General features: G+C 49.3%; 1 protein-coding gene across 4 annotated transcripts in view; it reads left to right on the top strand.

The window, feature by feature from the left end:
• The window catches only part of Rcsd1 (RCSD domain containing 1), a 59698-nt gene that overhangs the window by 31117 nt on the left and 2779 nt on the right, over nucleotides 1–25802 (top strand). For 2 of the 4 annotated variants that reach the window (XM_029538903.1, XM_029538904.1), the window contains exons 2-6: nucleotides 13088–13189; nucleotides 14799–14885; nucleotides 18965–19036; nucleotides 20813–21016; nucleotides 21729–22463. In XM_029538903.1, the coding sequence (XP_029394763.1) occupies nucleotides 13088–13189; nucleotides 14799–14885; nucleotides 18965–19036; nucleotides 20813–21016; nucleotides 21729–22463 (1200 nt within the window). The remainder of the gene's footprint in view (nucleotides 1–13087; nucleotides 13190–14798; nucleotides 14886–18964; nucleotides 19037–20812; nucleotides 21017–21728; nucleotides 22464–25802) is intronic. The other 2 variants (XM_029538905.1, XM_021198427.2) reach the window with 1 other exon arrangement.

Genomic DNA, 25802 nt, shown 5'->3' with positions numbered 1-25802 from the left:
TGTATTGACTAATGGGGAAACTGTTTAGCTCCTAGCTTCTGCTCACTAGCCTCTGATGGTACCATAAGCCTGGGGCCCCTGGCTTCCAGACAAGCCCTCAGCTATGCGCCGAGTCTGCCTGATTTGTCATTTTCAGACGAGCCCTTGTCCTGTCTGTTCCTTACAGGGACTGTAAAAGTACTCATCTATGGGACACAGAGTTCTGTGCACATTCCCCAGAGTGACACCGGAGAACATGGCTGTCCCTACCACTTAGGGAGTATCACCTGTTAATAGCTCTCCGCCTTAATTCCTCTAACCATGAGTAGCCAATATTCCTCCTTCTATTGATAGACTCTATTGTGTTGCATAGGTTCTATGAAGCTGTGTCCATAGATGGGTTGGTATTTGGAAAGTGCTCAGGGCACTGTAGCAACTGGAATTACCAGTAGGTTCTTCTGCCTGTGAACTAGGTCCACAACTCAGACCGAAGATATTTTAAGGGACTTTCTCCTCCCCACGTCACTTTTTGTGAGGCTCTCAACATTAGGGACTCTGGGACTCAGTTCCACTCACTTCTGTGGACACCCCAAGCATGGGATATCCTGAGAACTGATAAAACCCCCATTCCTGGCTGTGCCGGCTCCAGCCCACAGGGAGCCAGGAGGAGGCTGCTGTAACAGGAGAGGCAGCAGCTGGCTGGCAGGCAAGCCTGGTCCTTGGGAAATCTGTTCTAATCTTAGAAGGTAGTCCCCACCTTCTGCTGCGGCAGGCAGGACAAATGTCACAGACCTCAGATATACATATGCTGTCACCACTGTGGTCCCTAGAGAAGGGTTTTTGTGGGTGCGTCTAGGTGGCTGCCCAGAGAACTCCAGGCTCACAGTGGGAGGGACTCTCCAGAAGGTCAAGAATATTTGCGCAATATGTGTGTGAGCTCAGCACAGGGCTGGGAGGTTTTGAACAAATTCTAGAAAGAGACAGACAGAATGTATACTTATTTGTTGATGGAGGTGAATGAATTGTCTAGGAATCAGGTGTACTTGTCCTTTGGACATTGGAACATGAGGTTAGCATCTCCAACTTCACAGTCAAGAATTGTGCAAGAGAGCTTTTTTTTAAAACAAACAAACAAACAAACTTGTGTTTTAGTTTTGTGTCAGACTGCACGGATAACCATCCTCAGCTGAATGTGGTCTGAGATCCTTCTGCAGGCTCTACTGTCAGCTTGTAGTATGAGCCAGGCTTCAGCTCTAGGTTCCTGACCCCTCCAATCCCACCCTGGGGCTGCTGGGGCTGCTGGGGCTGCTGGGGCTGCTGGGGCTGCTGGGGCTGCTGGGGCTGCTGGGGCTGCTGGGGCTGCTGGGGNGGGCTGCTGGGGCTGCTGGGGCTGCTGGGGCTGCTGGGGCTGCTGGGGCTGCTGGGGCTGCTGGGGCTGCTGGGGCTGCTGTGTGCTCCATCTCAGCCTTTCTGAGTATGTTTCCTTGGTCCTGCCTCTCCCCAGGCCTGTCCTCTTTGTCAATGACACCCTTGTCTACCCAGAAGCCTCTTGTCTCTACCCTGCATCCCCCTACATAACCTCCTTCCTCCAGGAACCAGTTGGGATGTCCCTAGTCCAACCAGGAGCATCTGGTCCGCATCCCTGCCCTCCTGCCATTACCATTGTCCCTGACCCCTCTACACTGGTGATGACAGCCCCTGTGCTCCCAGGCTAGCCCATCCCACTATGCTCATGGTGTGTCACTCAGTCTAGGCATTCATTTGCTCCTGCTTCTTTCCCTTGGTCCATCTATTCTCTCCCCAGCCCCTTTTACTCCTCTCTCTGAGACAAGGTCCCACATAGGCCAGGCTAGCTTTGAACTTGTGATGTAGCTGAGGAAGACCCTAAACTTCTGATCTGCCTCTATCTCCTGAGAGCTAATTTCACAGGTGTGCATCCACACCCAGTTTCCTTGTTGTTGTTGTTGTTGTTGTTGTTGTTGTTGTTTGGGGGAGGGGGATGTTCAAGACAGAGTTTCTCTGTGTAACAGTCCTGGATGTCCTGGAACTCACTTTGTAGACCAGGCTGGCCTTGAACTCACAGAGATCCACCTGCTTCTGCCTCCTAAACACTGGAATTAAAGGTGTGTGCCACCTCCCTGGCTGGGTGGAGTCTTTCTAGGCTCTAGCCACTGGCTCTGTCTTTCAGTCGGCTATCTTTTCTGCTTTAAAGATCTTGTAGTTGCGTGGAGCCCACTCAGACCACACAGAACACGCCCCCTGTTTTAAGATTGGCTGATAGGCAATCTTATTCCCACCAGCTGCCTCATCTGTCATTTACCCTGGGCCCTAATGTATTGACAGGTTCCAGGGACTGGGATGTGGATACAAAGTTTGGTGAGGCTAGGGGAGCACCATTCTACCTCTGATGATGACTGGCCTATTTGTTGTGCTTTAACCCTTGCTTCCAGAGGTGAAGGGTGCTCCTCCCACCCAGATGTGTACTTCTCATCCAACGTGCTCGCTCACTCTCCGCATCCTTGAAGCCTCATGGCCATCTAGGGCACAAAGCAAGGCAGAGGTAATTGTGATGTCGCAGATGTAGAGGCTGAGGCTCCAGGAGTTCATGTGACATGGTCAGGGTTACTTAGAAACAGGAAGCCCAAGACTATGCTTCCCCCACACACGCTTCCCCCCCGATTGCTTGAGAGCAGGCCTCTGAGAGTTCCTGCATTAGGAGGAAGGAACGTGCATAAAATAACAGAAATGGTCAAAACCAGGGCGATGAATGAAGAGAGGGTGTTGACAGTGATGTCATGTGTCTTTTTAGTGGGACCGCCTTCAAAGGGTCACAGCATGTTGCTTCCAGTTGCCAAACATCCCCAAGATGGAGTGAAATGTGCAGTGTTGTGGCTGGAGAGATGGCTCATAGATTAAGAGCCCAGACAGCCGTGAGGTATAGTGGGGCACACCTTTAATCCTAGCACTTGGAGGCAGAAGCGGGTGGATCTCTGAGTTCGAGACCAGCCTGGTTAACAGAGCCAGCCAGGACTAAGCAGGGAAACTCATCTTGGAAAACAAACACAAACACACAAACAAACAAACAGAATGCATACAGTTCTTGCAGAGGACCCAAGCTGGGCAACTCAAAACTGCCTATAACTCCAGTTGTGTGGGGCACACTCTCTTCTGGCCCCTGCAGGTATATGCACTCCCACACACATATCCTCATACACACACACACACATACACACATAATTTAAACAATAAAACAGACATCCGCAAAACACCAAGAAAGAAATACCCATTGTTACAGTGTCGGTCTTGAGATTAAACAGCAGCTCCTTCAACATGTCAGCCCACGGCAGCTTAAGGAGGGAACTGTGCTCTGTAGCCCATGTTCCACATAACAGCTTCAGTTAGCACGTCCCATATGATGTGAGGACACCAGAGGAATGAGCCTGTCACCCAGGAAACTCATCATAAGCACTGGCTGTGATTCTGTGACACTCTCAACACCTCCTTCCTGATGTTGTTCCTGTGACTTTACCTCCAAGCTTCTGGTGTGGGCTGGTGAGTCCACCAAGCACGGTGGCCCACCCTCTCATCACAACCAGGCCTTCAGGTAGACCAGAAGCTCTTTGAGCTCCAGCACTATAAATCCTGCCCTTTAATCCATTATCTAATATACCCATATATGGGTTATATACCTTAACCCATAAACACTTCTCCATTGTTAGGCACACAGTCCGTGTCCACCTTCTCAATGCTGAGTGCTGAGTGCAGAGCCTTCTGCTGCTTCTTGGAGCAAACTCCCTCTGTCCTTGAAGACCTTTAAGGTTTGGTACCTAATTTATAATCATCTCATCAGCATCTTTCCCTAGAACCTGACTGGAAAACACTCCTCAGGTGTATCTTGCAGTCACAAGGCATGCTGGGAACAGGAAGAGCCTACCCATGGGGGATGCAGAACGCAGGGGAGGAGAGTCAGCACAACAAAGTCAGCTTTCCTCCTCCTTAACCCCTCTATCTCAGTTCAGTCGTCCCTTTAGGCTGGGCATTAAGGATTTGCCATTTTTTAAAGTAATAAGTTGACTGAGGTATGATCGACACACTATACAATTCACATATTTAAAGTGGACAATCAGTGCTGGCAAGATGACTCAGTGGGCAAAAGCTTCCAAATTGGACAACCTGAGTTTAATCCCTGGGACCCACTTAGTGGGAGGGAAGAAGTGACTCTGATCTCTGGCATGCAGAGTTGGCACTTATGTGTGAGTGAGTTCATGCACATACATGCACACACACACACACACACACACATATGCATGCATGCATACACACAATTAATAAATAAATGAATTTTTTTAAATTAATAGACAGAACTGGCATGTTGGCTCAAGCCTATAGTCCCAGCACTTGGGAGGCTAGCGTAGGGGGATAGTTGTGAGTTTGATACCAGCCTGTGCCACAGAGTGAGATCCTGTCTCAAAGCGGGCGGGGGAGCACAATGAATCGATTGGTTGTGTCCTATCCGACTCTTCCATTCACTGGCTGGTGGACATGATCCTGGAGTTTTGATGAAAGTGATTTAATTTGACTTAGAGATTCACACATAGCTGGGGGTTTGGGGAGGTGTTTGTGGTTCCTGTGAAATTTTCCTGGGGATGGAAAATGAGTTCAAGGAAGGAGAAAGAGTGTCTTCTGTGCACCCACCTTGGTGATAAAGTAGCCCAATGGTTGGTGCAGGATGCCACACTCCCAATGGAGGAGAACAGCATCTTAGCTAGCTAGGCCTCTGTACCCCAGAGAGAGCAGAAGAGATAAGCATGCCCATGAACATTCGTCAGCCTGTACAGGCAAGCTGCTAGCATTATAACCTACATTCATCAATAGGGAGCGATTATTGAACCCTATCAATAATGTCTGATCCTATTGTAAGCATTTTACATGTATAACTCACTAAATCCTGTCAGTGGCTCTGTAACATAGCACTTCTGTATTCGTTCCCATTTTAAAGATTGGGAACCTGAGACATGATGTTTAGAAACCATTGTATCCAGTATGGCTGGAAGTTGACCTGACTAGGGGCAGGGGGGGGGGAGGGGAGAGAAGAAAAGATAGACATGGTGTATCCAAAAAAGCTGGGGACAGTTGGTCCATGCAGACTCTGCTGGAATGGTACCTACCATTCCAACTACCTCTGCCACCCAGAACCTCAGCATGTTAATTATGTACAGCACAGGGGTGGGGGGTAAGGATGTGTTTGTAGGGGGGCAGTCTCCACCAGGGGGAGGAAGCTGCAGCTGTAGTTTTGCACACACTGGTCACTCTCTCGTGAGCACTCATATTGGGCCAGAAGAAGGCTTTGCCCGATCCTAGCCTGACCCAAATGGGAAAGGCTCTGCCGACTATGAGTCTGAGGTCATGCACGCTGACATGGCCGGCTCATTCAGTTGGGACTCCATTGGCTCAGGACTTCACTCGCTCCCTAGAGTTAACATCTGGGGCCACAGAATGGAAAATGCAGAGCCAGCATTTGAACTCAGTCAGTCTGAAGTCTGACCTGCTCCCCACACAGAGCATGGTAAAACCAGTGCTCCCTGCCTGGAACACGCGGCTCACTCCCAGTCATGTGGGGCTGTGTGGGACTTAGTTTCTTGCCATCCATGAAGAAGGGTGGTGCGGCCACCAAACACCAGGACACAAGTTGCATAGTGTGTTCAAGCAAAGGCTGCTGGATATTAATAACTTCACTTACAAAACAGGAAATGGATGTTCAATAAGATACTGCTACCCAGGCTAAATCAACTTTTAAAGTAGGAAAGGTTTGTGATCTCTGAAGTCCCATGGCCAAGCAGCCTTGCTGCTTCGGGCCTGTGGTAGCAGATATGCTACATCCTAGGGAGAGTATATGTAGGGTAGAGGAGACTTGCTCATCTCATGACAGCTAGGATGCAAAGAGAGAGAAAAGGTCACAGGTCAGCATCATAATATTTCCTGCTAGAACATGTCCACAGTGACCTAATGCCCTAACACTAGACCCAACTTCTCAAAGGTTTCACCCACTCTCAATAGTAGGCTGGAAACCAAACCTCCAACACATGGGCCTTATAGACATTCAAGATGTTTTAGAAGCCCCAGCCTTCCACACATGAGGAGCATCCAGAAGCCGGCATCTGACCCTGAATGTGTCGCTCTCATCTATTGTCCCTGTGCCTTTGCAAGCCTAAATACATTCCCTATGCTTGTGCCTCAGCTCACAGTTGGTTTTGATTTTGTTTTTCCAGACAAAGCATCTCCCAGATTACATTGCTAAACCCAAGCACTGCCAAGGCCACCCTATTCTGTTACCCACCTGTGTTACATGGGCATTCATCCAAACTCTAACCCTGCTTACGTTCCTACCATTATACCCGATGGCCCCCACTTGGAGGCCTTCCCTTAGGCACCCAGGACTGTGTCCCATGGTCACCCCACTGGGATCAGGGGCCTGCAACACCAAGTCCCAGATGAAATGGGAAGCCCAGAGGCTCACCCCTTTCCTGTGCCTGTGGCTTTGAGGATGGGTGGGGTATTTTATGTGGGTTTTCCCTGGGAGAGAGTTGCAGAGGTCAACTTCCATTTTCAGGTCCTCAAATCCTACAAGCAGGTAGGTTGGAGATATTTGGAACTTTCTCGATCTTGTGTGAAATAAGTATGTGCCGCCATGTGCCCATTTTTCTTTTCTTCTCTCAAGTGATGTTCACCTTCACCTAGTGTTCCCCTAGAGCAGGTGTTCACAGCTTAAGGGCATCACTGGTTCCCACAATGCATTTGGCAGTGTCTGGTGATGCTCAAGAGAGAATGGATAAATCACCCACCAGAAGGGGTGAGGAACACCACCCTGTCTATGTGGAACATTAAGGGGTCCTTGCCCCCCTATTCACTTTAAACAGAAAACCTTCTGGCATTGCCCTATCCTGTCAGCAGTCCACACCTGATGTCTCCCTAGAGTAACGGTGGTGATCCACCTTCGTGGATAAAGGCTAGCTAATGGCAGGGGAGACCAGCAGTGTCCAAACTTTCATCTTTGCCCTTCCCTGATCTGAGTTTCCTCTAATTTGATCCAGCCTTGTGGCTTCAAATGCCACTTCTACCTGGGTACTCTGGGCTTAGTTTCATTCTTTTATCTCTAAACCCAGGTGTATCTCTCTCTCTCTCTCTCTCTCTCTCTCTCTCTCTCTCTCTCTCTCTCCCTGCATCTCAACCAGGGTGACTTTGAGACAATTCAGACTTTCATGACCAAGAAAGTACTATTTCCTCCCCATCTGTCCTACCCACTCTTCCTTCCACAACCAGCCTTTCTTAACCCAAAAGAAAATATGTCAAGTGTCCCATTGTCCATCAAGTGTCCCATTGTCCGTAACAAAAGTCCAGGCATTTGTTTATTCCACTTTGTCCCTCATATCTATACATGGTCCATAAGTCTCTCTCCTCTCTCCCCATCTCCTGCCTGCATGTTTCATCCACTCTGCTGTCCCCTCCTCCCCGGACCATGCCTTGCCAACACCTGCCTTCAGTCTCTTTCCCATCCTCTTTAGTCTTCCACGTGTAGCTTCTTTATGAGTAACCACTTAGTTACTCGGAATGAACTCACAACAGCTTGTTACACTGTATCTGTGTGCAGCTGGCCCCAGACTAACCCTGACCTATCCCTTACCTCCCCACCTGACTCTGGTGCCCAGATTATCCTTGCTCACTTATCTCTGCTGTCCCTTATCCCATTTCTGTTTGTGCTTCTGTGCAGGACACCTCTCCTCCCTGCCTGGGATTTAACTGATACTCCCTCCTCAGAGATGTCTTTCTGAACCCTCATAGGAAAGGTGACCCGCTTTGCCTCTGCCATGTCCCCTAACAAGTCACTTTGTTGTTGATCTATCTGTGTCTTTGTTGTTTCTTTCTCTCACGGGAAAATTCTGGAAGCCGGCAACCCTTCTACCTTATTCACTGTTATGCTCAGAGCCTGAGACACACCCTCTAGTGAAGGGATAGGACTAGTGGAGACTGGGGTGTGGGAAGAGCTGGCACCCCAGAACCCAGTGGCTCTGAGCACTTACTCACTAAACAGAAAGTTACTCTGCAGCCAATTTTCTCCTCTAGAAGAGGGAAGAGTCACACAGTGTGCCACCCACAGCTCTGAGGACAGAGCTTCTCACAGAGGCAGGTCTAGTCTGGTCCAGCAGCCTCTCCATCATCCTAGGATGGCAATAAGGGAAACAGAGGGATAAACTGAAGAGTTGGGAACAAAGAGAACGAATGCCCCAGAACTCTATACTGATCCTTCCCAAGCGATAGTGAAGCAGCTTTGTAACGGGTTGGCTACTCTTCATGGGAGACAGCACCATCTTGAGAGCCTGTTCTTTCTGGAAGACCAAAGAAAGCAAGCATCTTTTACTGCCTACGAAGCTCTGGGATCCGTGTTCTAAAGAGCGAGGAACCTTCCTACTGGCTGAGAGCAAAAGTTCCTTCACCCTTAGGCGGACCCCTCTCGTTGCCACACACTATCTGGCTTCCCATCATGCCTTGTTGCCCTAAGCTGTGGCCTGGAGACTGTTCGGCACTTAGAGTTTGGAACAGCAGGGAGGGTGGAGAAGCAAGGAAGAGTCAGGGGGGTAGCAGGCCCATCCCCTGGCCCATACACAAAGGTTCTACTATGGTCAGCAGCCTCCAAATTATTTACTCAGCGTGGCAACAGTGTCCAGGAAGTTCCACACAGTCTAGACATGGGCTCCTCTGTTCTCAGAAAATCCCCAGTTGTGGAAAAAAAAAAATCACCACAGGTGATTTTTCTCAGGCCCCCGCTGAATCAGACTTTTTTTTTTTTTTTTTTTTTTTTTTTTTTTTTTTTTTTTTTTTTGAGACAGGGTTTCTCTGTGTAGCCCTGGCTGTCCTGGAACTCACTCTGTGGACCAGGCTGGCCCTGAACTCAGAGATCCACTTGCCTCTGCATCCTGAGTGCTGAGATTAAAGGTGTACATCACCACTGCTGGGTGTGTCAGACTTTCTTATAAGTGTGTTCTTATCAAGGTAGTTGGCAGAGCCAGGCTTACATGGTAGCAGGAAGGGCATAGCAAGCAAGATTTGGGCCCAGAAAGATGTGGAGTTCGGGCTTGTGACCAGGTGTGTGTGATCCACGGGATGAGTTAGGGGTGACTATAGGAACAGGTGCCCAGGTCCTGCCCTGGCAGATAGGGCTGGATGAGAGAGGAACAAAGGACACAGACTCTAATGAGCACATTCTACAGTTCAGGCCCGGTGCTAAGTACCTTATGAACCAGGAGGAAAAAGGAAAAATATTCAGGAATGCTGAGCATCTTGGGAATGCCTTAAAGGAGGCTGAAGTCTTTCTTAAAACCAAGAATATGTGGGCTACAAATGTTGCTCGGTTGCTAGAGTGTTTCCCTAGCATACACAAAGCTCCAGGTTCAATGCCCAGTGTCAGATGAAACTGGGCATCTTGATGTGTGTGTGTGTGTGTGTGTGTGTGTAAGGAGTCTCAGCACTTGGGGAGAGGAAGCAAAAAGTTTAAGATTGTCCTCAGCTTCACAGTGTGTTTGAGATCTTGGTTTGCATAAAAATCTCCTGGTGCAGGAACAGGAGCTAATGAGAGTGTGGCCGCTCCAGCCCGGGATGGGCGTGTAAGCTGTTGCTCCGGTGGAAGGAGCTTTGTGGCTGGAATTGCAATGTAAAGATGGAGGCAGAGTCTTTCACATGGGCTGAGCCACCAGCCTGAGGCCTGGGCTTGCCCCATGATTAGCGGCTGAGTTGCAGGCACGTCTGCAACTCAATGGCTAATCATGATTTTGATACTTAATAGCCCTTGACAGTTCTTAAAGCACCTTCGCAGGATATATTACTTAACCTTTGTGGGTGTCAGGGTCAAATAATCCCATGGTTAATTCTATTTCGTTTCTTCTGTGTGTCACTGGCTAAATGATGTGTGTCTCCCGGCTTCAGTGTGTCCTGTGTGTAGGAAGCAATCATCTTTCAGTATTCTGACATTTAGGAGAGAAGGTATTCCGGAGATAGGTGGGTATGAGAAGCCTAGCCAGCTAAAGACAGCTCACTACCTAGGGGGTCTTAAGAAAACAAACTCGGTATTAGAATCTTTTTTTTTTTCTCTCTCCTGACTTGTAAGCTCTAAGTGCTTCCAGAAGCCTTATGTTCCCCTGCTGCAGAGCCCCTCACCAAGCACAGCCTCCAGACAGGGAAGTTCCGGTGTGTTGGATCCCTCTATCACTCTATTTTTAACTGGAATGTCTCTCCCTGCACCACCAGCCATCGGCGCCCGGGAAGCTGGGGTAGAATGCACGGTCAGCAGGGCCTGGGCAATAAATAGTGGTGGGCAGAGGCCATGCTGGTATGTGGCAGGAAGCTAGACAGGGATAAAATGATTGCCCCCGCATCTTTGCCAAGGTTAGCTCAATTCACCACACTCTGTCTCTCAAGCATTTCTGATACTCCAGCACAGGGAGACATGGGTCTCTGACCACCATTCAGGCAACCAGCGGGACAGTCGGACAGGGGCCAGCCCTGAGCCCATGCAGCCACCTGCTGGGACGGAGCATCAGGCTTCCAGGGCCTTTCCAGCAACCTGGGAGAAGGCTGGCATCTGTGAACAGAGGTGAATCCTTTGGAACCTTCCTTGAAATAAAGCTTGGTGTTTAAACTGGAGTGGGGATGAACTTGAGTGACGTAGCCGGCAGGAATGAGGAACCTGACTTTGGCCTCTTAGTCTTTCCTGACTCTGCACAAATGTCCTTTCCAACCAGCTATGCTGGTTCCATTTAGTTGCCAGGAGGTGGCAGGGACCAAATCAAGAAACTTGGAGACAGTTTTAGTACCAGAAGGAAGGTCGTGGGTATGTCTGCGCACAGGGGACACATGGTACAGAGATGCATGCTTTCGGCTGGAGCAGGCTGGGACCCAGCTCAGAGGCCATGACACTCAGGCAGAGACCGACTTTCTTAAACTGCTGCCCAAGGACAGCAGTCCCTCCCAGGACAGAGGGAGAGTGATAACGTTCTCTGTCTATGTCTTTTTAATAAAAAAAAATAAAAAAAAAATCACAATCACAATCATAGTGACAAAAAAAACGCAGAAGCCTAATAGCTCCAGAGCTGAATATGTAAGACCAAGAGGAGGGGCCAGCAGGATGGCTTAGCAGACACAGATGATTGCTACTAAGGCTGATGACCAGAGTTCAATTCCTGGGATTCACTGGTGGAAGGAAAGACCTGACTCCTGCAAGTAGCAAACGGGATGAGAAGGGGGCCGCAGGGACTCAGCTAGAGACTCGCTCCACCTCTCTCATCGCTTCGGCAGGAAGCAGGGCTGATGTGTCTCTCATTAGGCCACTGACCAAACTCAGACCAAATGGCAGCAGGGGTGGGGACTGGGGGCGTGGAAAAGGAGCAGGGTGGTTGTTATTGTGACTGCCTGTGGGTCCAGCCTACAGGTCTGCAAGTTGTTCTCTGCCCTCCCCCACATACACACAGATACACACACACACACACACACACACACACACACATTAAATGTTAAAAAACAAAACAAAATAAAACAGGAGGAGCTGGGCATGGTGGTACACACCTAAAATCCTAACACTTGTGGAAGAAAAGGTAGGAGGGTCATAAGTTCAAGGTCAGCTTACTTTACAGAACAAGATCCTGCATCAAAGAGAGGAACAGATAAATAGATAGATAGACAGATAGAGACAGAGAGAGGAAGGGAGAGAGAGAGAGAGAGAGAGAGAGAGAGAGAGAGAGAGAGGAAGAGAGACACAGAGAGACAGATACCCAAAACCAGGTTATTATATAGACCATGTATATATAATAAGCATGAAGTGCCATTTCCAGGGTCACCTGATACCCTCTGTGTCACAGTGACAAGTGGCACATGGGATAGACTTCAAGCATCTTGGCCTGAAGCATCAATAAGTTTATTGACCAGAACTGGAGGCTGGACCACAGCCAGTTACAGTGACTGAAAGCCTGCTCCTTGCCCCTGTTCTGCCGTTATAATGTAGTCACTCACCAGACTCTGAGCAGCCCAAGGAGAGACACTGCTGTCGCCCTGCCAAGGCTGGGACTGCTGCATCAATGAGAGGCAGAGAGAGTCTCCCAGTGCCCCCCCCCACCCACCCCCGCCTCATCCCCTCTGCTTCAGCCTCTCAGGCACTCACTAATGTAATAAATGGTCACTATTGCCCAAGGTGGTCAGTAAGCACGGAAAACAAAATCATGGACATTTGGATGGGAAAATTCTAGAAGAGCAAATCCTCTGTCCATTTCCTGCAAAGACCCTGGTTCTGGCGGCATTTGCATCCCCATGGTACCCCCATTTATCAGAGTCATTAAACAGGGGAAGGGGGTTTGCAAGCTATTGTTGATACTTCCCATGTCTCGGGGACTCTCTGCAGGGTGAGACCTTGCCCTGACTGCTGACAAGCCCTTGTCTTATCTGTCTCCAGGGGTACACTCAGAACCCAGAACCCCAATACATTGTACCTACTCGGTGACTGATATAGTTTGTGTATAGTAGTAGTAGAAATATTATTATTATGATTAGTTGTTGTTTTTAAGATTTATTTATTTGGGCTGGTGAGATGGCTCAGCAGGTAAGAGCACCCGACTGCTTTTCCAAAGGTCCTGAGTTCAAACCCCAGCAACCACATGGTAGCTCACAACCATCCGTAACGAGATCTGACGCCCTCTTCTGGTATGTCTGAAGACAGCTACACTGTACTTATATATAATAAATAAATAAGTACAGGGTTTCTCTGTATAGCCCTGGTTGTCCTGGAACTCACTCTGTAGACCAGGCTGGCCTCAAACTCAGAAATCCGCCTGCCTCTGCCTCCCAAGTGCTCCTCCACCACGCCCGGCCCCAGTCAGTGCTCTTAACTGCTGAGCCATCTCTCTAGCCCAGTAGCTGTTGCTTATTTTCAAGCTTGAGTATGAGAGTTAGTTGCAAAATACTGTTAAAAATATCTCATAGAATTCCTGTCAGGACCACAAAACAGGTGCCTCTCATGGCTCCCCACGTGACCTTGCTGATCGCTGTTTGTGTCTTCTTTGTTTGCCAGGAAAGACCCTCAGAGACCAACTCCAATGTCGACAGCTCAGCGCAGCCTTCAGTGGCCCAGCTGGCTGGGCGCTTTCGGGAGCATGCAGCTGTGGCCAGGGAGGTGAGTTTGGATGCTTGGGGCATCCTTGGAGGAGGGGACTGGAGGGAGGAGAAGCCTCTCTGAGGAGAAAGGGGCTGGAGGAGCCTTGGCAATTTCCAAATTAGGAAAAGAAGCCAGAGAGGGTCCCTCTGAATAGGGAGAATTTGCCTTCCTGGCTGGAGCGTCTTTCCCTCCTGGAGTGAGGCTCCCACTGTACTGAAGAGGGGTGACAGCCAGACAGTGCAGATTCCCTTGATCTTCCACTGACACAGATGGCCAGCGTTCCCCTTTGCCCAGCTTGGATTGGTTCAGAATAAAGATGTCTCTGTACACCCAGCCGATGCTTCTAGCCTAGGAAGCAGGAGATAGGCAAGATCCACTCCTCCCTTCCCCCCCCACTGCCCCCCCATCAGATCCGGAACTGAGAACTTCGAAGGAATCACATTCAATAAGAAACCAGGAATGTGGAAAAAAGGGATCCAGGGCTAGGAGCTTCTAGAAGAATCCTGCTGATTAAGAAAATGTTTAATAATTTTAAAAAGAGTTAATGCTTTTGGACAGTTGTACTGGATTGTCTCGCGTAGTGGGTGGCTTCCATTAAAAGTGAGCTGGGGGGAGCAGCTGCGCACTAGTGTTAGAGGAAGAAGAACCAAGATTTCAGGGTCAGCCAGGAATGGGCGGTGCACAGCTTTTATCCCAGCACTTGGGAGGCAGAGGCAGGTGGATTTCTGAGTTCAAGGCTGGCCTGGTCTACAGAGTGAGTTCCAGGACAACCAGGGCTATACAGAGAAACCCTGTCTCGAAAAAAACAAAAAACAAAAACAAACAAACAAACGAAAAAGGAAAAAGAAAAAGGGGAGGAGGCAGAGGATTTCTGACTGGAGGCCTGGTCTACAGAGTGAAAGCCGGGACAGCCAGGGCTGCACAGAGAAGGAACCCTGTCTCAAACAAAACAAAACGAACCAAAACAAAAAGAATAGAGGAGAGAGAGAGAGGAGAGAGAGAGAGAGAGAGAGAGAGAGAGAGAGAGAGAGAGAGAGAGAGAGAGAGAGCGCTCAAGGTCACCTTCAGTTCCATGAGGACTTCAAGGCTCAGCCCAGACTACAGGAGACCTTCTGTCAAAGAGCATCCAGGAAAGTCAAGGGCAGCAGGGGCTCCTGAGGTGGGGGAGGGGTTGCTTCAGCCCCAGGGACCCCGCAGGAGCTTGGTCGCCTTGTTCTTTTAGGTAGGTGATTTTGCACTGTTAAAAGTGACCCATGATTTGTAGAGAGTGATGCTCTAAAGGACAAAGGAGGTGGCATTGATCTAAGGGTCTAGTTCTGCTTCTCAGCAAAAAGGCAAAATGCGGCTGTCATCTTGTAAGCTTGGCTCAGATTGGAGGGGGGCGAGGGTCAAGTACAAGAGGACCTTACTGCTGAACAGAAGGGCAGAGGGGCTCAAGGGTTTTGGACCGTGCACAGCGAGTGGGTGGGAGGACAGTCCCTTAGACAGTCAGGCCCACTGCCCATTCTCTCTTCCTCTAGACATCCCTAACCATTCCTAACACCGCTGTCCACCTCCCTCCTCCTCCCTGTTGCCTGCTTCACCGCCTCTCTTTTTCTCTCTGTGTCGTCTGTCACTCTCCCTCTAGACACCAGCCAGTAAGCCAACAAGAAGGAAACCGCCCTGCTCCCTCCCCCTGTTTCCCCCCAAGGTAGAGCTGGGCCAGAATGGTGAGGTAAGTGCTACCCTGGGTGCGCGCACACGGCTGCTGCCTATGGGGTTTCACCCTCCTTGTAGCAGGAAAGAGCTACAAGCATCAGTTTCAGGCCTTGACAGTTCCACAAGGGTCGCTTCACCTCCAGTTCAGGAACAAGTCTCTCTTAATACTTCCTGCATCCTTTACTGCGGGAGGCTAGCTCTCTCTCCCTTAAGCCTCCTTCAGGGATCAGTCAGGGACCGGAGCCATTTTTCAGTCCCCAAGTCCAAGGGTGGTAGAGGAGGTGTAGAAGGGTCCTTGGGGGGAGAGAAGCCATGTCCTCAGAGGCAGAGCTACAGTGCTGGAGAAGTTCATGGCCTCTCCATAGCCTTTGAAAAGGCTGGCCATTGTTGTGCATCACTGGAAGAAACCCAGAGCACACAGGAGGCCTCCTGCCTCTCGGATATAAATAGCCAGTGCTGCCGACATAATGAAGGCTCTGGTGTTATAGATCATAGCCAGTAATAGAGTCCCAGCCTTCATGCTGCCCAGTCTTATTTATCTAATTGTAGCTGTTAGAGTAGCTGCTGCAGGCCCCAACCCAGAAGCCCGGGAACCTTCACTGTGGTCACGGTCATGGTCCTGCCAGAAACCAATTTGCATGTTGTCTTCTGGCTGGGCCACAGAGGCCAAGCCCAAAATAGAGCAAGCAAACCAAACAGCTCAGCTCCCAAGTCCCACCTCAGCCCCCTCTTCTTCCCTTCCCTTCTTTCCGGGGACCAGCATCCTCATAAAAAGCACGGAAGACCCCTGTGAACTTGGGACATTTTGTCCCCTACAAAGTGAAACGTTTGATGTAGATGAATGGTTTCTGAGCCTTTTGTCAGCCCCAGGGCTCCCAAGCAGAAGTGCATCCAAAAGCAGAGAACCTGGGCCAGCAAGAGGGCCCAGCAGGTGAAGGCGCTTGCGTGCCACCAAGTCCGATGATGGCCTGAATCCGAATTCTGTCTTTAGTAACCACATGGTAAAAGGAAAGGACCCACTCTCAAAGGGTGTCCTCTGACCTCTACACACATGCAAGGACACACGTGCAACACACACATGCATACACACACACTAAACAAACAAGCAAATTAATAATAGATAAGTGTGATTAAAGAGCAGTGAACTTAGTGCTTAGAATATGGCTGTTTCAGAGGGCCTGGGTTCAATTCCCAATACCCACATGATGGTTCACAACTATCTGTTACTCCAGTGCCAGCGAATCTGATGTCTTCCTTTAACCTCTCTGGGCATCAAAATACCCACGGTGCACAGAGTTACATGCAGGCAAAGCACCTGAACACAATAAGGTTTTTCTTTTTCCAGTAAAATAAATTCTGAAACATTTAAAGGGCCCAAACCTCATAGCTACCCTCAGTCGAGTAGGTGTGGAGTCCTGGGTCCACCTGCTCTGGGAATAACTTCCCCTCCACTGAGCAAAGGTAGTCTTGTGAGGTGAGAAATCCCAAGGGCTAAGTCTAAGAAACTTGTGTTTTTGTTGGGTCCCCTCGAGTGCTGTCATCATGGTGCTGTGACTTCATGGGGTTCCCAGCCAAAGCTACAACCAGTAAGTCTCTTTACAGAGGGTCAACTTCTCCTTGCAACTCTTCCCTGCTGAGCTTGGCACCTTTGCTGAGGTACAGTGAGCTGTGGCTGTGGCCATCTGAGCTGTCCCCTGATAACCTAGGCTTGCCCCAAGAGGACTCATTGCTCCACACTAATTCCTTATTTGTAAAAAGAGGACAAGAACATAAGCAGAGAGAGAGAGCAGGGACTGGATGCAGAAGTGGTGCTCATGGGAACGAAAACAGATGGAGTGGGTCGGGTTTGTAGTGACTGGAGTATACAGCTTCATTTCAAGGACTTTATGAGAATATAAACTTAGAGCTTTCCTTGAAAAGTTAAAGGCGAGGAATGGTTTTAGATTGAAAAATCCATTCTGGAGTGAGATGCTGTGTGTGCATGACAACATTGCCCCCAGGGTCAGTCACTTTCTTTTTGCCTTGAAATTTACAGAGTAGGGCCTCACAGACCACAACAGTGATGCCAACATTTCGGAGGATTGCTAATTCAAGACCAGACTGGTCTACATAGCAAGCTCCAGGCCAAGATGTCACAGTGAGACCTCTGTCAGAGAGAGGGTACAGTTCACCTGGCAGGACTGAATGGAGGTGTCACAAGCCTCTGTAGTGCATGCAGCCTACAGGAGCAACAACATCCCTCAGGCACCGACGTTGCTCATGCACAGGGGTGGGTAGGGTGGCTGGGACTCCTATACATTCTGTGTCTGAGATGTAGAGTCAGCCCCAGAATTTCACCTACTGACTACAGGCAAAGTGACAAGTTACCTTTCCTGGGAGAACCAGATGACAGGCTGTTGGAAAGACATGAACACCACTCCATCTGAAACTATCAGGTCAACAATTTATAGACGTCATAATACATTATTGGGATGTCATAGCAATATACATCTTCACTGACTGACTTAGTCCCACCACTGGCCTGATGCCTGTGATTAAATTATAAACTAAATGCTGCCATCTGCTGTCCATAGTGTGAACTGCATTGGCGGTTGTATGGGCTTCATTCTGCTTTGTAGTCAAATCAGTAAGGGTCTGCAGTCTGACATCTGCTAGGTCTCTAGTACTAAAATTAAGAGGTACTGTTAGTTGGATTGCCACTGTCTTCAAAAGCAGTTTAATAGTTTGTAATATCACCTAAAGTAAGCTTTGGTAGCAAAATGTTTGCTGTAGTTTCTAAAACTGAAACTTCCAAAACCTAATTCCTTTGTGAAGCCCAGAAACTAAGAACCTCCCAGTTGGGACTCACTAGAAACAAAACGCTCCATGACTGACTGCCTCAGCAATGTGTCTGACGAGGAAGACTCACAGTGGCGGAGGCAACCCAGAGCTTGAAGGGAAGGCCTCCACATCCTTTGCCTTAGCCACCACATCCTGACAGGACGGGCGTCCATCTGCCCACCAAAGTCGGAGTCAGAAGGAGGCAGTCTCTAGGTCCCAGTCATCCACTGCCCCACTGTGGCATGCTCTCCCATGACACTGGCAGTTGAGGTCATGGAGGATCAGCTGAGTCGGTCTCTCTTCTTAACAACCATAGTATAACCAGATGTCTCAGAACATTACCCAGAGATCAGCAGTACTTCTCTTCTTATGGTTTCCATACACTCATATATGGGGACGGGGGTGGGTTGGAGGGACCCAAACTATTGGAGAAACCCCTTCCTGTGCTTGGCTATCAACATGAAAGGCGTCTTCCATTTCTTCACCCTCCCTTAATCATCACACGGCTGCTGTCCTTCTTGTATTGTATTTAGAATAAAACCAGGCGCCGATCTTTTTATAAATATGTAGTCTGGGAGCAGGAATGATTCTGGTGTGCACCATTCACACAAGCAATTAGCAGAGAGTACATAGTAGAGAGAGCAGCCCCTGACCGTTAGCTATGGGAAGAGACTGAATCACCTTCATCCTCATATAACTAACACCATCCATGGCAGGACTGGAAGATACTTAACACACACGTCTGCCTGTTTACATGAATATTCAGGGTTGGGGGAAATTCTGGCATCTCAACCACACTGTTGGTGGAATTTTCCAAAGTATTAATCCAATGGAGGGGCTTTAATAATACTTCTGTCTGATTTCATCCCCAGCCTGTGATTTATTGTCTTGTTTGTGATGAGAGAGTGGATGGCCGTTTTTGCCTTTGGTCTGTGAAATTCCCTCCAATTGTTAAGTTGCCTTGCAGAAGGCCATGAGGTGAAGGCCTTGACACAGACGTAGTTTTTCCTCCCCATGACAATGAAGTCATTCTTCCTGGGATGGGAGTTTTCCTGTGATATGAATGTCTGCCCTGACTTCTCAGCTCAAACTCGTGGTCTTGCTTGTGGTGAGGTGAGGGGGATGGGAGGCCTGACTCCTCCAGGCCTGAAGTAAGTGATACAGCACCAAAGCGGTGATGGCTTAGTAGCCCACCCTCCCTTCTTCCTCTTCCCTCTTCCCTCCTCCCTCCTCCCTCTAGCTCACTTGGTCATTTTTTGTCTGTTTGCCCTGTAGAAATCACCATCCAGTGCCAGCCACCCACCTAAAATCAAGGTGAAGAGCTCCCCCCTGATCGAGAAGCTTCAGGTAAGTGCAGGATGTCTCCTGCCTTACACACATTCCTGTGATGTGACATGTATGGTCCTGCCCCTTCCTTCCTGTTATCATATGCTACCTAAAAACAAAAACACAAATGAAAAAACGTGACCTGGGCTTAACAGTGCTGTTTCTTAGCTTGTGCATTTTCTATATATCCAGTCCTGTCTGTTTTGTGCATTTGTCCTTAAGAACACACTAAAGAATGACTGCCTTCCTAAACACACACACAATGCCTTGTGGTCTGGGATTCTCGAGGTCATCAATATGGCCTGAGGGTCAGTACTGTGGGAGACATTGTGAATGAGGGGTATTTATTAGCCAAGCAATGCATGAGAGTAACCAGAAATCATCTGTAGCAGACTGTGGAAGTCAGACTAAAAGTTGGGACAAATAGAGGACGTGCGATGCAAAAGGGTATTTAGATTTGCTAAAGCTCATACAGCAGCTATTAAGAGAAAGATCCTGTATTTGGAGTTGGGTATGTGGGACTTTCTGGTGTTCCATCTGCCTCTCTTGCCTAGTCCCCTCTCTGGGAGATCCTCCATCTGACCCGTCCAGTTAGATCAGAAAGATTCAACTGTGTGGGACTGGAACTACAGGGAGCAGAAGGAAGATGTGTGCCCCTAGATGGCACTAAAACTCTGTGGACTGGTGATGTAGAGCCAGAGGCTGAGTGCTTGCTTAGTGTGCAGATAGCCCAATTCAATTCAAAGTTCTATTCCTAGCACCCCAAAAACCAGCATGGTGGAACAAGCCTGTGATCCCAGCACCCTAAAGGTGGACAAAGGAGGCTCAGAAGTTCAGGGTCATTCTCAGCTAATTAGTGAGTTGAAGGCCAACCTTAGCCCCGTGAGATCCTGTCTGGGCTGTTCACATGTAATCCCTCCATAACCTTCCTGCTCTGTCATCTGTAAGGTTGATTTGGGGGCCCCACCTGTTCCCCAGCCAAATTTGTAGGTTTTTTAGGCTTTAGTTACCTTCGAGTAACTCTCCCTTTGGTCTTTGGGGTCCCTTTATATCCATATTCATCTGGTGTCACCTGTAGCGTGGTGACTGAAGGGCAGACACCCTGTAGACTGCCATGTCCACCACTGTGCTGTCTCTAAAGACAGAACTCTCCCTGGAGGTTCGAGGGACAAGAGGGCCTGTCATGAGCCTCTGGCTATTTAAACCACCTTACTGATATGTCAGGAGACCAACACTGACTGTGTAGAGTCTCTACAGAGGCAATAGCTGCACACAGCAGATACCATGAGCAACAAATGCTCCTGGCTAATGGGGGGGGGGGGAATGACATGGGTGCCAGATACTGCAAGAGCCTGAGAGGTGCTGGGCGGTGGTGGCACTCTTCTGTTACCACCACCACCACCACCACCACCACCACCACCATTATTGTCATTAGTGAGGGAGGGTCTCACTATGAGCCCCAGCTGGCCTAGACTCCCCAGACTGACCTCAAACCCATGGAGATCTGCCAGCTCTCCCTGCCTCTGCCTTCTGAGTGCTGGGAATAAAGGCATACACCACTATGCCAGGCCAGGGCAGTTCCATTCTTGTTGGGAGTGTCTATAGTGACTCCACTTCATCCCGATCCAAGCATCCAAGGTGTCGGGTAGGCCATGCTTCTGGAACAGCCACAGTGTAAGTGACAGCGGATAATTGGTTGGGGAGATGCACACAAAGCTTCCTGTTAGCTCCCCTCAACCGGCTGTGAAGCCAGTGAACTAACAGCAGAAGCCCTCATCGTCTCCCCTTTCTTGGCAGGCCAACTTAGCCTTTGACCCGGCAGCTCTTCTACCTGGGGCTTCACCCAAAAGTCCCGGACTCAAGGCCATCGTATCACCATTTCACAGTCCCCCTTCCACACCCAGTAGCCCCGGTATCCGATCCCACCCAGGTGAGGCAGAAGTGGTGCCTGTGAGCTTTGACCAGCCTCCGGAAGGGACTCACCTACCCTCTTACAATAAGGTAAGTTACTGCTCGCTTGGACCGTGGTGTGCCCAGGAAACTACTGTAAAAAGACATCACCTACAGTGTTTGGGGGCCGTCATCACAGAACCTGGAGTTCGCCATTGGCCAGCCTGCCAGCCTGCCCGCAGCAGGGATCTGCTGTCTCACAATGCAAGCTTCAGGGATGCGCTCTCTCCAAGCTTGCTCTCCTTGGAGTCTTTCACATGGGTGTTGAGGACCCAACCTTGGACGCTCATTCTTTCTCGGCAAATGCTTTGCTCACTGAACTGCCTCTGCACATCGTTAACACAAGAGAAGCATTTCCATCTTCCTGAGACAACAATCTGCAGCTCACCAAGTCATTTTTACAAACCTCCAATGAGGTTCTCAACCTTCCTAAAACGTCGACCCTTTAAGACAGTTCCTCATAGTGTGGCGGCTCCCCCCCCCCAGACACACCATAAATTATTTTGTTGCTACTTTGTAACTGTAAATTTGCTATTGTTAGGAATCATAAGGTAAATACCTGCTGTGTGATCCCTGAGGGGGGTTGTGACTCACAGGTTGAGAAACACTGCTCTAGATTCCGATTTATAATGAACAGCAAAGAACTTTACACCCTCCTTGGAAACTAAACGAGCCTGTAGTGGGTTTTTTTTTCCCAGAATACATAGCCCTCCTCTTGGCCTTTTTAGTTTTTAAAATAATGTTCCTTCATATCTTCTTCCAGGTGCGGACTAGAGGCTCAATCAAAAGACGTCCTCCCTCGCGGCGATTCCGAAGGTCTCAGTCGGACTGTGGGGATTTTAGAGATTACAGGGCTGTGGAGCCATCTCAGGAAAACGGTGCCAGGGAAGAGAATGGGGATGATGTGTTTCCTAGCAAGAGCAAGGACCCCGGGTCCCCCCAACCCAACCAGGAGGCTGTGGCAGACGGGGTGGAGGGAACCCCGCCGTCTGCAGAAAAGCCACGAAGGAGGAACACGTGTAACAGCACAGAGAAGCCAGAGGAGTTGGTCGGGACCCCAGAGGAGGCGAATGCTGGAGAGAAGGCCAGACAGAATCCAGACACAGCTAGTCAGGGTCATCCAGAGGTCCAGGCGCCAGCGCAAACCGGCAGCCCGGAGGCTGAGAATGGGTGCGGAAGCCCACGGGAAGAGACAGCCCCGGGAGAGCTTACAGACACTGGGAAGGCCACTGAAGGGACGGCCTCTGAGGAGAGGGTAGCAGATGAAGAAGATAGGCTCGGACAGAAAAACCCAGACGCAAATATGCCCGAGGAGGAGGGAGTGGTCAGGGAGAAAGCCCCACAAACCTCTTCTGGAAACGCAGAGGGTACTACTGTCGCGGAGCCGGATACGAAGCAAAAGGAGGAGGCGCCTCTGGAGCCAAGCTGTAGCCCAGGGGCCGACCATGCTGCAGGAGAGACCACCAGTGAGATCCAGAATGAGAAAGCAGTCTCCATGGTAGGTGGCCCTCACGCACAGTATCAGGACCAGAGCTGCCCCATCAGCTCTGTATGCAGAAGCAAAGTCAACAGCCCCTCCCCGCCTACTCCCCACCCAGTGCTGATTGAGGAGAGACTGCCCAGTCTCTGTTGTGTTCTGGCATGCTTCTAGCTGACTGGGTACAGCTTCTGGGATATGCATGCAGTGAGCCAAACTTGACCACATCTCAGTGACTGATGTTGGCAGCGTGAACTGAAGGGGAACAGGGTGCTGCTGGTGGGGTCCTGAAGAGAAAGAGTCTGTGTCAGGGAAGCGGAACACTTCCTGACCTTCTGCTGCACCCGCTCGCTACCTGTCTGTTCCAACCAGCTCCCAAAAAATTCCCCTTAAATTCACCTGTCTGCCTTAGGGGAATCCTGGGAATGGGCGCCCTCCCCAGCCTGATCCTGACAATTTTCTTAGCCTTGTCATCTTTATGTTCTCCTTTCCTGCGTCGGTAGGTCACTCAGCCACCATGTGCGTCCTACTACAGTAGTCTCTTGTCTGCCTTCCTACCAACCACGATAGGGTTCATTCTTTACATAGTAACCAAAGGGTGGGAAGACGAATGGGTAGTTGGCTGGCTGGGTCTACTCTTGGCAAAATGTCTCCCCTCTCTTATTAGGGTTTCCAGATACATTGCCATAGGCTTAGGGTCTTAAAACAATAGAAATGAACTGGGTGTCCAGCTCCTGCCTGACATCCCCGCACTCAGAGTGAAATGGAAGGTCAGCGTAGATTCCAGGCTAGCCTTGGCTACTAGTGAGTCCAAACAAAAAGGCATAGTAAGCCCGTGAAAAAGTTGGTAAGACCCTGCCTATAAATAAATACGTAAATAAGCGCATAGATATAAATAAATAAATAAATAAATAAATAAATAAATAAATGAAGGAAATGCACTTTCTCACAGTCCTGACCATCAGAATCGGGACTCCAAAGTTAAGCTGTTGATAACCTGAGCCCCTCCAGAGGGCTAAAGGAGAACCTGCCTGTGTTCTGTTAGTTGCTGTCTGTACTTCTGTGATCTTCCCTTGACCTCCCCTCCCCCCCTGAGCTTCTGGTCGGGGATCCTAAACGTTTGGCAGTCAGTGGCTTGAGGGTGCCTCCTCCGATCTTTGTCACCATCTCCGTGTGACCTCTGCTGTGTCTGTCTCTCAGATTTCCTCCTCTTCTCTCTTATAAGCCACCAGTCCTCAGATGCAGGGTGTGCCTTAAAGCCGTGTGACCTCTTCTTGAAATCCTGCACCACATCTGTCCCGCTCTGCTTTCCAAATAAGATCAACCTTGGTGGAGGAATGGACACACACGCTCTTCCCTGGCTCTCCCAGGAGCTGGGCTCTGGCCATCTGCTGTCTGCTTCCTGCAACACACCAGATTCCTTCCTCACTCGGAGCTTTCTGCCTTTGCAGCCCCTCCCAGTGAGAAAGCTCTTCTTTCTGATTCTCCTGTGACTACTTCCATCCAGCCCACCCTTCCGGTCTCAGGTGGCGCAGACCTCCTCCCTAAAGCCTGTCTTGTGACCACTCAGGCAAAGGAATCTGCTCCCACTCCACAGTTATTCTCTCCCATAATTCCACTGCGTCATTCTCCTGGGATTTTTTTTTTTTGATATTTGTTTAGATTTATTTATTTCATTTTATGTGTATGCATGTTTTGCCTACATGTGGATGTATACTATGCACATGCGTAGTGCCTTTGGAGGCCAAAGAGGGCGTCGGAACCTCTAGAACTGGAGTTAGGGGTGGTGTGAGCCATAGTGCGGAAACCAAACCCAGGTCTTCTGTAAGAGCAGCAAGTGACCCTAACCACTGAACCATCTCTCCAACTCCTCTCCTGCTTATTTTTATTGTCTCTTGTGCTATTCCTCTAGTATATTCCCAAGACTTACTGTAGAATCTGGACTATGGTAGGTCTTTAAAAATATGTGTAGAGAGAATGAATGGTTTTTAATCAACTCATTTAGTTTCCTGAGACATGGTCTTAGTCTATAGCTCAGGCTGTCCTGGAGCTCACTGTTAGTCCAAGAGGCCTTGAACTCAAGGAAATCCTCCTGCCTTAGCCTCTTGGGTACTGGGATGGGTGTGTGCCACTATGTCATCGGAGTGGATGGATTTTTAAAAGGGAGTGAGAATCCCTTGGCCCAATGTAAACGGCTCATAGTGGTAGAACAGCAGGAACGGGAGGGGCTGCCGGCTCTGAGGCTCCCTGCAGGCCTCATGACCTACTAGCATACAAAGGAAATCCATGTCTAACTGAGCCTTCCTTGAATTAGATTTAGTCACTAGGTTTAGAATCTTCTGGAACTTGGAAATTCCACTAAATCCCCAGAAGATTACACCAAATTCCCAAACCTTTAGTCTTCTTGGAGTCCAGGGAATCCTTCACTAGTGACCCCCAGGCCATTTCCCAGGCTGGGAGGTTCCTGTTTTCCCTCTCCAGCCTGACTCAAGATTAAAGTCAGAATGCCTCAGACTCTAGGGCAAAAGGATTCCCCAGAGGCAGCAGTTGTAAGGTCCCTAGGCACCCATGCCTCTTCTGGGACTTTCCTGGGGCTGGCAGAAACAGGCAATAAACAGTAGTAAATGGTTTCCCGCTCCCAATCTAATGCCCATTTGGGACTTTGATTGATAGAAATCAATTGATCAAATAAATGAATTCCATTGCATTCGTTCAGTCAGCACTGATTAGTCATCTTTATTGCTGTGGGACAGACTGGGTTCAAAGTGGGGAAGCACAGTGGCAGAAACAAGAATCAGTGGGGTCTGCATGCCGACAGTGCTGTGTGAAGCTCGTAGGATGGAGCAAGGCGATCTTCCAGAAAAAGGGGGGATGCAGGCAGGGGGGTGACTCAGTCCATAAGGTCCTTGTCATGCAATCTCGAGGATCTAAACTCAGATCCTCCATATGACTTTTAAAAAACTAAATGCAGACAAAGTAGTACATGGGAGTGCGTACCTTTGATGGAGCCCCTGGGAGGCTTGGGCAGGTGAACCTCTGAGTCTAAGCCTTGCATGGACTGTATAGCTAGTTCCAGGACAACCAGAGCTACATAGTGAGACTCTGTCTCAATAAACAAACAAACAAACAAACAAGACAGGAACTTTAGGAAGACACCCAACATCTACCTTTGTCCTTTACACATAGGTGTGCATCTATGTGCATTTATACATCTATGCACACATTGTGTGAAACTCTCTCTCTCTCTCTCTCTCTCTCTCTCTCTCTCTCTCTCTCTCTCTCTCTCTCACACACACACACACACACACACACACACACACACACTCTCACTGAGCACAGAGGTATCAAATGTAAGGTGTT

The sequence above is a fragment of the Mus pahari genome, chromosome 5, assembly GCF_900095145.1.
Source record: "Mus pahari chromosome 5, PAHARI_EIJ_v1.1, whole genome shotgun sequence".
Lineage (NCBI taxonomy): Eukaryota > Metazoa > Chordata > Mammalia > Rodentia > Muridae > Mus > Mus pahari.
This window is presented reverse-complemented; position numbering and strand designations above follow the sequence as displayed.